This window comes from Jaculus jaculus, chromosome 5 (genome assembly GCF_020740685.1).
Source record: "Jaculus jaculus isolate mJacJac1 chromosome 5, mJacJac1.mat.Y.cur, whole genome shotgun sequence".
NCBI lineage: Eukaryota > Metazoa > Chordata > Mammalia > Rodentia > Dipodidae > Jaculus > Jaculus jaculus.
The window spans coordinates 20,265,667-20,278,804 of record NC_059106.1 but is presented as its reverse complement, the minus strand read 5'-3'; the positions used below and the strand labels follow the sequence as shown (position 1 = coordinate 20,278,804).

The 13,138-nt window shown below is 39.5% G+C and overlaps 1 protein-coding gene across 1 annotated transcript in view; it reads right to left on the bottom strand.

Moving 5' to 3' along the window:
* The window catches only part of LOC101617317 (E3 ubiquitin-protein ligase RNF19B-like), a 45,166-nt gene extending 44,542 nt beyond the window's left edge, over positions 1-624 (bottom strand). Inside the window, exon 1 of the mRNA XM_045149058.1 lies at positions 407-624. Within this exon, the coding sequence (XP_045004993.1) occupies positions 407-624 (218 nt within the window). The remainder of the gene's footprint in view (positions 1-406) is intronic.
* Between the last annotated feature and the right edge of the window lie 12,514 nt (positions 625-13,138).

Sequence of the window (13,138 nt, the reverse complement as noted above, 5' to 3'; positions counted from 1 at the left end):
TTCACGTAGGGCTCAGGAAAGACTAAGAAACAGGCCGCTTAAGAACTCGGGGCTTGGAGCTGGAGAGACGGCTTAGCGGTTAAGCGCTTGCCTGTGAAGTCTGAGGACCCCGGTTCTAGGCTCGGTTCCCCAGGACCCAAGTTAGCCAGATGCACAAGGGGGCGCAGGCCTCTGGAGTTCAGTTGCAGTGGCTGGAGGCCCTGGCGCTCCCATTCTCTCTCTCTCTGTCACTCTCAAATAAATAAATAAAAACGAAACCATTTTAAGAACTTGGGGCTTAAAGAACCATCACACATGTAAGCAAGTGAGAATGAGAAATAACCCCAAACCAAGGCAGGAAAGTGCCTAAGTAAGAAGAAATCTCCTTCCCCTTTTCCAACGAGCCTGGGAAAGGGAAAGCGCTTACCAAAGCTGGCATCGGGACAGCCCCGTGCCAGGAGAATATAGCAAGAGAGGGATCAAACACCTGGCAAACCAATTTATAGGGTCAGACATCCAATTGGGATGAACCTTGCCACGAGTCTCAGGTGTATAACGGAGACCCAAGGGGCTTTCTGCGTGGGGAACAGACCACCCAGTGGACTGAAGGCCGGAATCACTGCTGGGAGTGTTGCCTGCAGCCATCATGGGAGAGAAGGGATCAGGCAAGTGTTCTGGTGTTCCCCTTGAGCCTTGTCCCTGGATTGTTCTCCTTCAATGAGACAGTTCTTCCTGGAAGCCTAATACTCTGTATTATGCTCCTCTTTGAAAAGAACCCTTGAGTCCTATTATTCATTTCGCATTATTCTTTGGTGTTAACATTTGCCTCGATTGTTACAGTTTTGACAGGAAGGGCTCATGTGTTGGATTCTTTGGTACCCAGTTGGTGGCACTAATTCGAAAGCATCTGCAAGTAAGGAGGTGGGACTTATCTGGAGAAGCAAGTCACTGGAAACTGCTTTTTAATGTAACTCCCGCCCCCCCCCCCCCCCCATCCTGTCCTCTTTCTCTTCTCTCCCGTCTCCCATGTGATGAGCACATCTCCCATACATGTCTGCTGCCGAGCTCTTCTGCCTCACCACCGGCCCAGAACTAGTGGAGAAAAGCACGCTAGGCTGAAATCGCAGAATCTGTCAAGCAAAATGAACATCTTCAGTTGCTTTTCTCAGGAATTTTGGTCATTGTATAGCAGCCCGGATTGGTATGTGAATATCGGGGTGTTCTTATCTCAGCTCTTCAGTGGACAGGAATTCAGGAAGGAATTGAAGTCCCACACGCTTAAGAGGATCTCAAAGGGCATCATTCGAGTCAATGGCCTTGCCAGGTTCTTGTCTTAGTAATATGATGAATGTATTTCACAGACAACAAGAGGGTGAAGTACAGAATTTGGAAATAGTTTATTAGACCTTGCTAGAAGTAAGGGCTCCTGTGGTAAAGGAGAGAATCTCCAGGGATGAGAATTCTTATCAAGTGACTCTGGTTGGACATTTTTTTTGAGAGGGTGGGGTGCAGGAAAGGGGACTTTTTTTTAGGAGAGACCGACCAGTTTTAGCAGGTTTTTAGGTAGAAAAAGGGCAATACTCTCAGAAATCTTAGTTGTCTAGGAAAAGTATATGCCTAATACTCTGAAAATCATTCCTGGAGAGTGTACCTTTCCAGGAAAGAAAGAAATCAGGTTAATAATTACTGTAAAATTTGAATTAAGAGTATGTATGATGTAAGTTATAGGTTTATCACTTTAGGTTCATATTCTATATATGAGTGGATAGTTTTCTTTGCACCATTTGTTGACATCTCTTTCCTTGTTGGATTATTTGAAACATTTTCAAAAATCAAACGACTCAGCCAGGCGTGGTGGTGCATGCCTTTAATCCCAGCACTTGGGAGGTAGAGGTAGGAAGATTGCAGTGAGTTCGAGACCACCCTGAGACTCCGTAGTGAATTCCAGGCCAGCTTGGGCTAGAGTGGAACCCTACCTTGAAAAAACAAAAAACAAAACAAAACAAAAAAATCAAATGACTCTATAAAAAGGTGTCCATATCTAAGCCCTCTGATTCTTGAAATGAGGGAGTATACTTTTCCAATGTTGCTATTTTTTTTCAAACCCAATTTTGATATTCAATCATTTATATTTTATCAAAATGCAAGATTTTGTCATTTACATTAAAATATTTTTGTGGATTGCATTTAGTTTATACATTGACTGTTGAAGAATTGACATTTTAGCCGTATTGCATCTTCCAATATCTTTACATTCTTCCATTCTTGGGGTATTTATAATTTTTTGAAAGATTTAGTGTTTAAGATAGATTATTACTTTGTTGCATTTATTACTAAAATATTTTCAGACTCTAATATAAAGAAAATAATTAAATATTATTTTTGAATTTTTTATTGTCAGTATATAAAAATAATTGATTTTCCCATATTAGTTTCCCATATCAGCTTCAATTTTGGGATCTTGCTTAATTCAAAGAATAGGTTTAGTATTTATCTAGACTTCTAGAATATTTATGTTCTGTGCCATGATAAGTAAATTTATTTGTCTTTCTAATTCTAATAACACTTATTCCTTTATTTACACTAGCCCAAAAGTTAAGAATGCTATAGCACTAAAAATACAAAAACCTGAAGTGCACATCTCCATTATTGTAAACCACCTCCCTGAAGTTTCCTCAATTTATTTGACAAATGCCTTGATTTATGACTTGCTCTTCTTTCATGTCTACAGAAAGTTCATGTAATTACTTCCATGTTCAAGATGGAACATGACATCTGTGTTCCTGAGCCTTGGTCAATCATAATTAGTTGAGAATTATAATTTATAACCTTTGAAGTGAGGGCTGTGTTTCATAATGACATCTGAGTCTGAGTGGGCAGAAGTGTGTTTCTATAATCTCTCTCCACCAGGGCTTCAGCAAAGGATCAAAGGTGCAAAATGATAACACTTCTTTTCTCCTTGTTTCTTTTTCTAGTGATGTTACTTTGATTTATTTTGAATGATTTTAAATAGTTGTCAATCTTGTATTGACAAATACACTAACTGTTCATTATTTTTTTATACTTTGATTTGCAGGTATGGTGATGAGAATGTTTTGCTTATGCCATGACAGGTAAGCATGCATAGTATAATTTATATTCTTGTTAATGTTTCTATTAGGCTTTTAACGAAGAGGGGTTCATTCTCCTTTACTTTTCAAAATAATATAGTAACATTATTGCTTTCCTTCTATAAAGTCATTTTACAAGAGAAAAGATGAGTGAGAAAGGAAAGTAAGAACATATTCTTTTTAAAACAATTCTTATTTTAACTAAAAAATGTTTATTTGGACATGCCAGGGTGTGTATGGGTGTGCCAGGGTTTCTTACCACTATAATTGAATAGCTGTCTGTCTGGCTTTAAGTGAATGGCTGGAGAATTGAACCCTGGCAGGTAGGCTTTGCAAACAATCACCTTTAAACACTGAGCTATCTCACCATACTGTAAAACAATTACTAATAATATGAAATGTGCTAAGTAGAAGCAACTTAATCCAGTGAACAATGCGAACAGTGCATAGTGATCATAAATAATGGAAAATGCACACCAAGCTTTAGGTAACATACCAAATTTGCTTCACATAATTTCTCAACCACTAAAGGAAATAGGTACATGATCAAGTGTCTAAAAGACAAAGTAAGACTTTTGAAATAACATAGAATAAGATACAAAGTTCTAGAAATAAATATTTTAAAGATTTTCATTGACAAATTTGAACTCTTCAGGCTGTTAGCTAATGCTGCATTATGAAGGAAATCTTCAATTTAACTTGAAGCTTATATTGCTTCAGGTCTTGAATCCTTTTGAAGATAGATCAAAGTTCAGAGAAAAAGCGTTCCTGATCTTAGCCAGAATATTGACCTATGTCACAGGAAGACAGCCTTATTGCTGACACATGTTAATGGAGGAAGCACCTTTGGTTGTTGCTGATTTCTCAGGGCCAGTTCCTGAGCTCTAACAAGCCCATTGGAGTCAGAGCCTGTGCTCTGGAAGACCCAACATATCAGTCTTAGATCCTTGTCCTCAATAAACCAATCATAAAAACCTAACTACTCAGGACAAGTGTGTGTGTGTGTGTGTGTGTGTGTGTGTGTGTGTGTGTGTGTGTAAGGGGGGTTGAGATTCACTGTGGCCACATAGGGAATAGACAAGAGATCTAATGACTCCCTGCCCAAGTCCATCTTCTCAAGGTCCTGACAAAAGGTTTAAGTTATTTATTTATTTATGAGATAGGGATGGACAAAATGGATGGATGTGCCAAGGCCTCTAACCATAGCAAACAAACTCCAGACACATGTGCTACTATGTACATCTGGCTAACATGGGTTCTGAGGAATCAAACTTGAGTCCTCTCAGGATTTGCAAGCAAGTGCCTTAAGTGCTAAATCATCTCTCCAGCCCATGTGTGTATGTATGTATTCATTCACTCATTTATTTAGAGAGGTCTAAGTTTTAATAAAAGGGCCAGAACTTTGGACAGGTACGTCTTGGTCAAGGTATGGATCTACCTATCATTCTCTGGGTACCATTCTCTTTTATAAAGTGTTCTGAAAGTTTGCCAGAAATAGGTAAAATTTCACTCTATGAAGACAAGTTCTCTTATTAGAGTCAGGCATTGTCCTTTTTTTTTTTTTTTCTTAAAGTGTGAGATTCCTGGGGCAAATTCCATTCTCAAAATTTATTATTTCAGTGGCCTGATAGTCAAACAGAAGGACAGAAGAGTCTCTTTATGATACATTCCTTCCGGGGGCTGGAGATATGGGTTAGCAATTAAAGACACTTGCTTGAAAAGTTGATGGCTCAGGGTTCAATACCCCAGTACTCACATAAAGCCAGATGTACAAAGTGGCACATGTGCCTTGAGTTTGTTTGCAATGGCAGGAGGCTATAATATGCCCATACTCACTCTTTCTCTTAAATAAATACATTTTTTAAAGTATATCTTTCATCCATCTAGGCCTACTGAACTGAAGAGATGTATTCATGAATCATGCATTCTACTTAACCAGGATTTCTGATGAAAAATTTTAAAAAAATGGTGGTTTCATGATAGGAGCAAAATTCACCAAGAAGTTGGAATCATTATATGTACTGGAAGCTGCAAAACTGTTGGATTTGTGCCAGTATGGGAAATATGAGGAACACTAAATTTTTAGACTTCAGCTCTAGTAAAATGGTAAAATGGAAACAAGATTTCAAAGAATTACAAACTGAGTAGATGTCAAGTTATATGGACAGAGAGTATAAAGTATGTTCTATCTGTTGTGTGCATGCTGGGTTAGCTAGTATATGCTTCTATGTATTTGTATGAGTGTGCATGGGCATATGTGTGTATGTAGAGACCAGTTGATGATGTTAGGTGTCCTTAACAAATTTCTTACATATAATTTTTTGAGATAGGGTTTATTGTTGGTCATGACATCAATAATTTGGCTAAATTAGCCAGCCAACAAACCTCAGGGATCCTGCTATGGCCAGCTCACCAGCACTGAAATCAGTGATGTACCATCAGACCCAGCTTTTGCATATCAATTCAGGTCCTCTCACTGGTGTGTGTGTCAAGCAATCTACACATTGAGCAATCTCCTGAGCCCATGAAGTATGTTTTCACTTGATAACAAATAAGAAGAGTTTCAGAATTAAAGCTGAATCCCAAGGATCTGAATAAAATAAATTATTAGACATGAGACACCAACAGTTTTTATTATTCCTTCTGCCACTGAAGTTAGCTCTTTATTTCTCCTGAAAGAATATGGTAAAAACAGCTACAGTATCCATATCTGGAAAAACAACAGCAGTGACAACAATAAAAAGAAGGATGAGTTGGGAATTCCCAAAAATGCTCACCCAAATCATTTTCCTGTAGGCGGCTGGTCATATGGCTCTGGAATAGCTTAGAAACCAGAATTGAAAATGAGCTGGGAGAGGAAAGAAAATGCTGATGGTGAGGAGAAATATGAATACACACACACACACACACACACACACACACACACACACACACATATATATATATATGTATATATATATATATACTCCAAAATTAAACTCATTCTTTTATACATCAAATATACATTAATTAAAAAGCCATGAGGTGGCTAGGGAGATGATTCAGTGGGTACAGTACTTGGCACCCAAATGTGAGGGCTTGAGCTCAGATCCTCTGCACTCAAGTACAATGGTAGTATGGTGCAAATGCCTATATTCCCAGTTCTGGGGAAGCAGGCAGCAACAGCCAAGTCCTAAGGCTCATTGACTAGCTAATGTAGCAAAACTGGCGAGCTCTATGTTCAACCAGACATGTCTCACAGAACAAGGTAGAGAATGACTGAGGAAGACTTCTGACATCCTGGCATTGACCTCTGGCCTCCATACATACGTGTAGACAATGTGGGCCAACACCCATATGAGCGTGCATACACACGTACACACATGTGCACACACACACACAAACACACACATAAATAAATAAATATCATCAAAAAGTAAGCTCCTGACAAAGAATGCTTGTTTTCTATGATAAACAAGGGGAGTACAAAGAAAACAAAAAAGGCAAGTAACCTTTCTTACTTTTGAAGGAGAACAAGGTGTTAAAATGAAACAAAAAGTTCAAGCCTTGGATGGTGTGATGGAAATGTTTTATTGTTGAGCACTTCTCTCTCTTCTCAGCACCATGGTGACTTATGAGTCATCTCAGTCAATAGTCACCATCATCTGAAAAGAAAAGCTTCTCTAACCAAAAGTGAGAGTGACATTAACATATAGATATGAATGGTAAGAACAGCACTTACAAGGCAGTTCAATGAGCATAATATATGCATTTAGCCAGACAAGAGCAGGTGTTGCCCTCCTAGGGCTCATCACCTACCCCACCATAGACATTTGATTAGGTTTTCAGTACCAGGTTTGTATTCCCTCCCATGGAGCAGGCCTCCATTCCAATTAGAGAGTGGCTGGTTTACACCATAATGGACATGCCACTGTTGCACACATTAGGTCATTTAGCATACCTGGCCAAACTTAAGGCTTTAAGTGTCCATTGTTGTTTATCTCCACTGATGATTTCTCTCTCTCCTACAGGGCTGCATGCAGTGTAGCTTTTTCCAGATTTCTATCAGCTGATCTATAGGGAGGTTTTCAGCGCAGCTCCAGCTTGAAGTCTCAGTGACCTTGCAGCCAAAGTATGTGGAGTCTTTAGCAATATCTCATGTCCTTCCTAACCTCTAACATCTTAATGTCTGAATTTTTTAGTATTGTTGCACAAATCCAAAAATTTCATAAACTATTCATTATTTAATGCATCTTCTTTCTTTTGTGTGATCTATAATGCTATTGATACCTTCTATTGCATTATTTTTATGAGTATCATTTTCAGCTCAAGAATTTCTGCTTGATTTTCTAAAAAAAAAAAAAAAAATGCTTCCATTACTTCATTATGTTTCCAGTAGAGTAATAAAACATTTCCTTTCTTTTCAAACCCCACTAGGTTTTCATAAAATAGCCGCTTTAAGTTGTCTGCATTCTCTTATGTTATTATGGTCTAATTGGTTTCTGGAATCTCACCAGAAGAGGCCATTGACTCCTTAATGTTTCTGATGCTTGCTGATATGTGATGTCATCTGAGAATGCAGCCATCTAAGCATCCAAGGATGTTTCTTAGTCAAGATTTATTTGTGCCTATGTTTTCAGAAATTGTAAGCAGAGTATGCATTTCCTCAGACTCTATAAAAACGTATGTGTGTGTGTGAGTGTGGGTGCATGTCTGTCATGGTACATATGTAGAGGTCAGAAGACAACCTCAAATGTCAGTTCTCCCTGTTCACCTTGTTTACAACAGTCTTATGCTTGCATGATGCCAGTCTAGCAGGCCTGCAAGCTTCAGGGAATTCTCCTATCTCTGCTTTCCATCTCATTGTAGGTATCCTGGGATTACTGACATGTGCTAATTTACCCAACTTTATGTGAATTCTTTGAGTGGATCTGAGTTCAGGCCATCACCTTGTGCATCAATTTCTTTACCCACTAAGCCATCTCTCAGCCTTCATCTGGTCTTCCAGAGAAGAAGAGATACTATCTTTTTAAAAATAGTTTTATTCATTTATTTGCAAAAAGAGAGGATGTGAGGACATAAGAATGACATGCCAGGGCTTCCAGCCACTGCATACAAACTCTATTCACATGTTTCACTTTGTGTATCTGGCTTACGTGGATCCTGGGGAATCGAGCCTGGGTCCTATGGCTTTGATATCAAGCACCTTATTCCACGAAGCCATATCTCCAGCCCAGGAGAGACACTTTGAACAGGAGAGTGAAGCTTCTCAGGTCATATATGACAATCATTTAAATTAATCTATTTTAGGTAGAGAATTGATCTATAGTTATAGCTTTTTATCCTAAGAGAAAGCTAGACAACATAGAAGGAATTCTAAAGAAGAATTCTAAGAACTTAGGATAATCAAACTCATTGTCTACCCAAAGTTCACAAACAGTAAGAAAACATGTGAAAATATGTTAATATAGCCCAGAAAAACCACAGGAATGATTAGAGGAAGGAGCTGTTTAGCATCACACTAAACACTCTCACCTATGTACCATGGGTGGTTAATATTGATCATCCTCTTGATAGGATTTAGAATCACCAAGTAAACAAACTTCTGGACATATCTGTGACTCAATTCCTAGGATAGGTTAATAGAAGTGGGAAGAAGACCCACTCTAACTGTAGATGCACCATTCTATGGCCTGAGAAACTGGCCTGCATAAAAGGGAAAAAGGCAGCTGAGCGCCAGCTTTCATCTCTTTCTGCTTCATCACTGTGGATGCAATGTTAACACCTGCTACATACTCCTGCCCTTATGTATTCCCTGACAGGATGGACTGACTGTATCTCCTCAAATGCAAATGGTCCTGTGGCCTTAGCTGCTATTCATAACTACCTTTTTCTACTGCTCATTTCATATTTTCTGTACCTGCAACAAGCACATAAGCAGGTCTTAGTAGTTTTTCTTTCCTTAGGTTGCTTCTGTGAGGTATTTTTCACAACAATGGGAAAAGCAATATATACAATAGTAAGATGATGGTTTCAAACAATGATGTATGAGAGAAAGACAGAGAGAGAGAAAGAGAGAGAGAGAGAGAGAGAGAGAGAGAGAGAGAGTGATATGGAGGGAGAGAATATTGATGTGCCCACCAGGGCCTCTTGTCTTTGCAAACTAACTCCATACACAAGCAACACTTTGGGTATCTGGCCTATGTGGTTACTGGGAAATTGAACCTGGGCCATCAGGCTTTGCAAGAAAGCACCTTTAATTTCTGAGCCATCTCCCTAGCTCCCCAAGATGATTTTTAAATATCTGTGATACTCCTTTGCCACACTTGTCTATGTATTTACATTTATCTGCACTAATAATTTCACTATCTAGTACTGTGAAAGAAAAAAAAAGATAATCTTTAATTTGATTTCTTTTTACAAACCCTTTTATACAATAAGATATTTTTATTAGTTATGGACATACTCGTATGTAAACAGCCCATGTTGGTACCATCCTTTCCTTCATCCCTGCCCTCTCCCAAAGGGATCCTCCTCATAGGTACATATTGCGTGTCCTCAGTGTCTGTCTCCTTCATCCTTGTGGTGATATCAGGTTCACTGACAAAGTACAATTCTTCATCATTTCCCTAGTTACTCTATGGTTTTAGCTGTGGCACTAGTGAAATGTGAAGGATCGTTTCCCTCCTCAGGCCCCACTTACATCTGAAAATAAGAAACAGATTTTCCATTGGAAAGTGAAGTAAGCAGAGGTTAAATGGGATAAACATTGTTAGTTTAGAGAGAATTTGAAGTGTGTAGACCCTCTGGTAGCCCAAGATTAGTGGGAGCTTGATATTGGAAAGCAAACTTATTATCTGGATATGATTTGACTTGTTTTCCTGTTCCAGATGATGGGTTGGGTTCCTTTCCACTGAGTGGATCTACTAGCCAATCCAAGAGCCACCATGGCTGTGTGCCACTATTGCACTTGCATGAGCATCATGTCAGGTTGTTTGCTTCTGAGTAGCTTAGACCTCAAGTTGCTCAGAGAAATGTTGGCCACTTTCCCCAGGAGCTCATGTAGTTCTGGCACTAGATTGGCTAACTCTCTGGGGACTGGCTCTCTTCCCAATTCCAGCCAGGTCTCTCCATGTTCTATACCAATAACATATAGTGTCTTTAGCAGTAGGGTCTTACCATTATCCTCTGTTGGGTCATCAAGTGCTCTGACAAAAGTCTGTCTAGTTTTGGGAAAACTTGTAGGTCTCTCTGTTCAATAGCTCATTGTGTGTATAAACCACATCCTGGTACTGGGAGTTACAAGCCAGTGACAAGGGAAAAGAAAAAAAGAAAAATAATGAAAATAAAAGAAATAACAAACAAGAGAAATTTTAAGTTAGGCTTCATCTCACTCTCTCCAGGGCCCTTTGATTCAGGTGCTCTCCCTATGGTCCTCTTGAGGGTTCCACCATTTAGTCTGACTTCCAGGATACAGGATTATATGGTATCAGTTTCATTTGGGTTTAGTTTTGCGCCCCCCCCCCCCCCCGCCACACACACACCCTTATACTCTTCTCAAGCCCTACTCTCCCTGTTGACCAGGCATCAAGATGCCTATTAGGTACGTCAGCATCTTGGACTGATCCACGTTAGGAGCCTTAAATGAGTGAAACCATGTGATTGTATTTCTGTGATTGGGTGAATTCACTGAGCATGATCTGTTACAAGTTCAGCCATTTTTCTACAAATTTTATTCTGTCATTTTTTTCTAACCGCTGAGTAGAATTCCATTGTGTAGATATACCACATCTTGGTTATCCATGCATCTAGTAATGGGCATCTGGGTTGACTCCAGTTCTTAGCTATTACAAATTGAGCAGTTATAGACATGGTTAAGCAAGTATCATTGAACTGAGGCTTGGAGGTTTTAGGGTAAATGCCTAATAAATGATGCTGTATTTTGTTGACAGTCTTTTCTGCATCTATTGAAATGATCATGTGGCTTTTGTGATTAAGTTTATTTATGTGGTATATTACATTGACAGATGTCTGTATGTTGAACCAACTTTGTATTCCTGGGATAAAGCCTACGTGACCAAGGTGGATAATACTTTCAATGTGTTGTTGAATTCAGTTTGCAAGGATTTTGTTCAGGATCTTTCCACCTACGTTTTGTGGAACAGAGGTTTTGGAAGTAAGTCCTGATGATTCTTCCAATTTCACCTAGGTTTGTTGTGATCTCTTCTTTTTATTTCTAATTTTGTTAATTTGAAGTATCTCTCTCTCTCTCTCTCTCTCTCTCTCTCTCTCTCTCTCTCTCTCTCTTTTTTTACTTGATCAAGTTGGTTAGGGGTTTATCAATATGGTTTATTTTTTCAACAAACCAACTCTTTGTTTTGCCAATTTTCTTAATTGTTTCATTAGTTTCCAATTCATTAACTTCTGCTCTGATCTTGATTATTTCTTTCTGTCTAGAGCTTTTTGTGTTGGATTCTTCTTGTTTTTCCAATGCCTTTAGATGGATGGTTAGGTTATTGATTTGGAATATCTTTGTCTTTGTTATGAAGGCATTTAGTGCTATGAATTTTCCCCTAAGGACTGCATTCATTGTGTCCCATAAGTTTTGGTACAATGTGTTCTCATTATCATCCAATATAATTTCATTTTTTAAAATTTCATCCACTACCCATTTATTGTTTAAAAGTGTGTTGTTCAGTCTCCAGGAGCTGATGGAGTTCCTGGAACATCTGTTGTTAATTTCTATCTTTACAGCATTGTGGTCTGATATCATGCAGGCAATTATGTCGATTTTCCTATATACATGGTGTCAGGCTTTATGGACCAGTACATGATCTGTTTTGGAGAAGATTCCATGGCTACTGAGAAGAATGTATGTCCTGTAGATTTTGGGTAGAATGTTCTACAGATGTCTGTTGGGTCTAGTTGATCTATGGTTGAGCTCTCCCACATCCCTGTTGATTTTCTGTTTGGATGATCTATCTATTGCTGATAGTGGAGTACTGAGGTCCCCAACTCTGATGATGTTGGTGTTTATTTCTGTTTCACTGTCAAGTAGGTTTTGTTTGATAATATTGGAGTATTGGAGTCCCCAACTATGATGGCAGGGGGCCGTCTGCTCAGGTGGGAGGAGTTGATGTGCCCCTGGTGGGGACCTGGAGACCAAGTGGCAGGCAGGGTGGGGAGAGGAGCCTGGAGACTGCATGGTCTTGAGGGCAGGTAGTGGGGTGGGACTGGGGCAGATAGGACATCGCTGACCTGTGGCAGGTGGTGGCACAGGGCGATGGGACAGCATGGACCAGGTGACACAGACCTGATATAGGGTGGTAAGGCAGGGGGATTGGATGGCACAGACCTGGTTGTGGGGAAAGGGAAGAGGAAAGGAGGAAAGCCATGGGAAGGAGGGAGAAATGAGAGCCTGTTGGTGCAGAGAAGGGTGGGTGACACCTGGCCCAGATACACACACTCTGCAGGTAGTGCAGAAGCAAACCAGGTCTGTGGTGCATTGTCTGTAATGACTGCTTGAGTTTTCTGGGGGTGGGCCACCTGAGAGAGTGGGAATCAACAGATTCCTTCCTGTGCTCCTCAGGGCCCTTTGTTTGGAGGCCTGCTAGGACCTGCTGACCCTGGAACCCCACAGATTTTACCTTATATTATTCCAGGAACTGAAGTGTGGCTAGCTGGGTACCTTCTTTACCAGAAGTCACACGACAATAATATTTTCTTAAAAATAAAATCAAGCTGAAATAAAACATTTCAGGAAAAAAAAATAAATAAAACATAAGTTTATGACAAGTAGCCATTTCTTTTAAGTGAAATTATGGTATCTTCCTTAACAATGGTCTCCCAGGATATCTATTTGGAAATAAGTACCAAATCAGAATAAATGCAACCAATATTTACATAATTTATGGTTCAGTGGTCTTTAGTCACTGAATTTAAGAAAACAACTTGGGGCTGCATGGCTCCCATGTTAAGGAATAACAAAGAAAGGGGAAAGCATGTGTCCAGGCCATGTTTGGTAGGCATATGATAAAAGACAGAGATGGTCAAACCTAAACCTTGGCTTT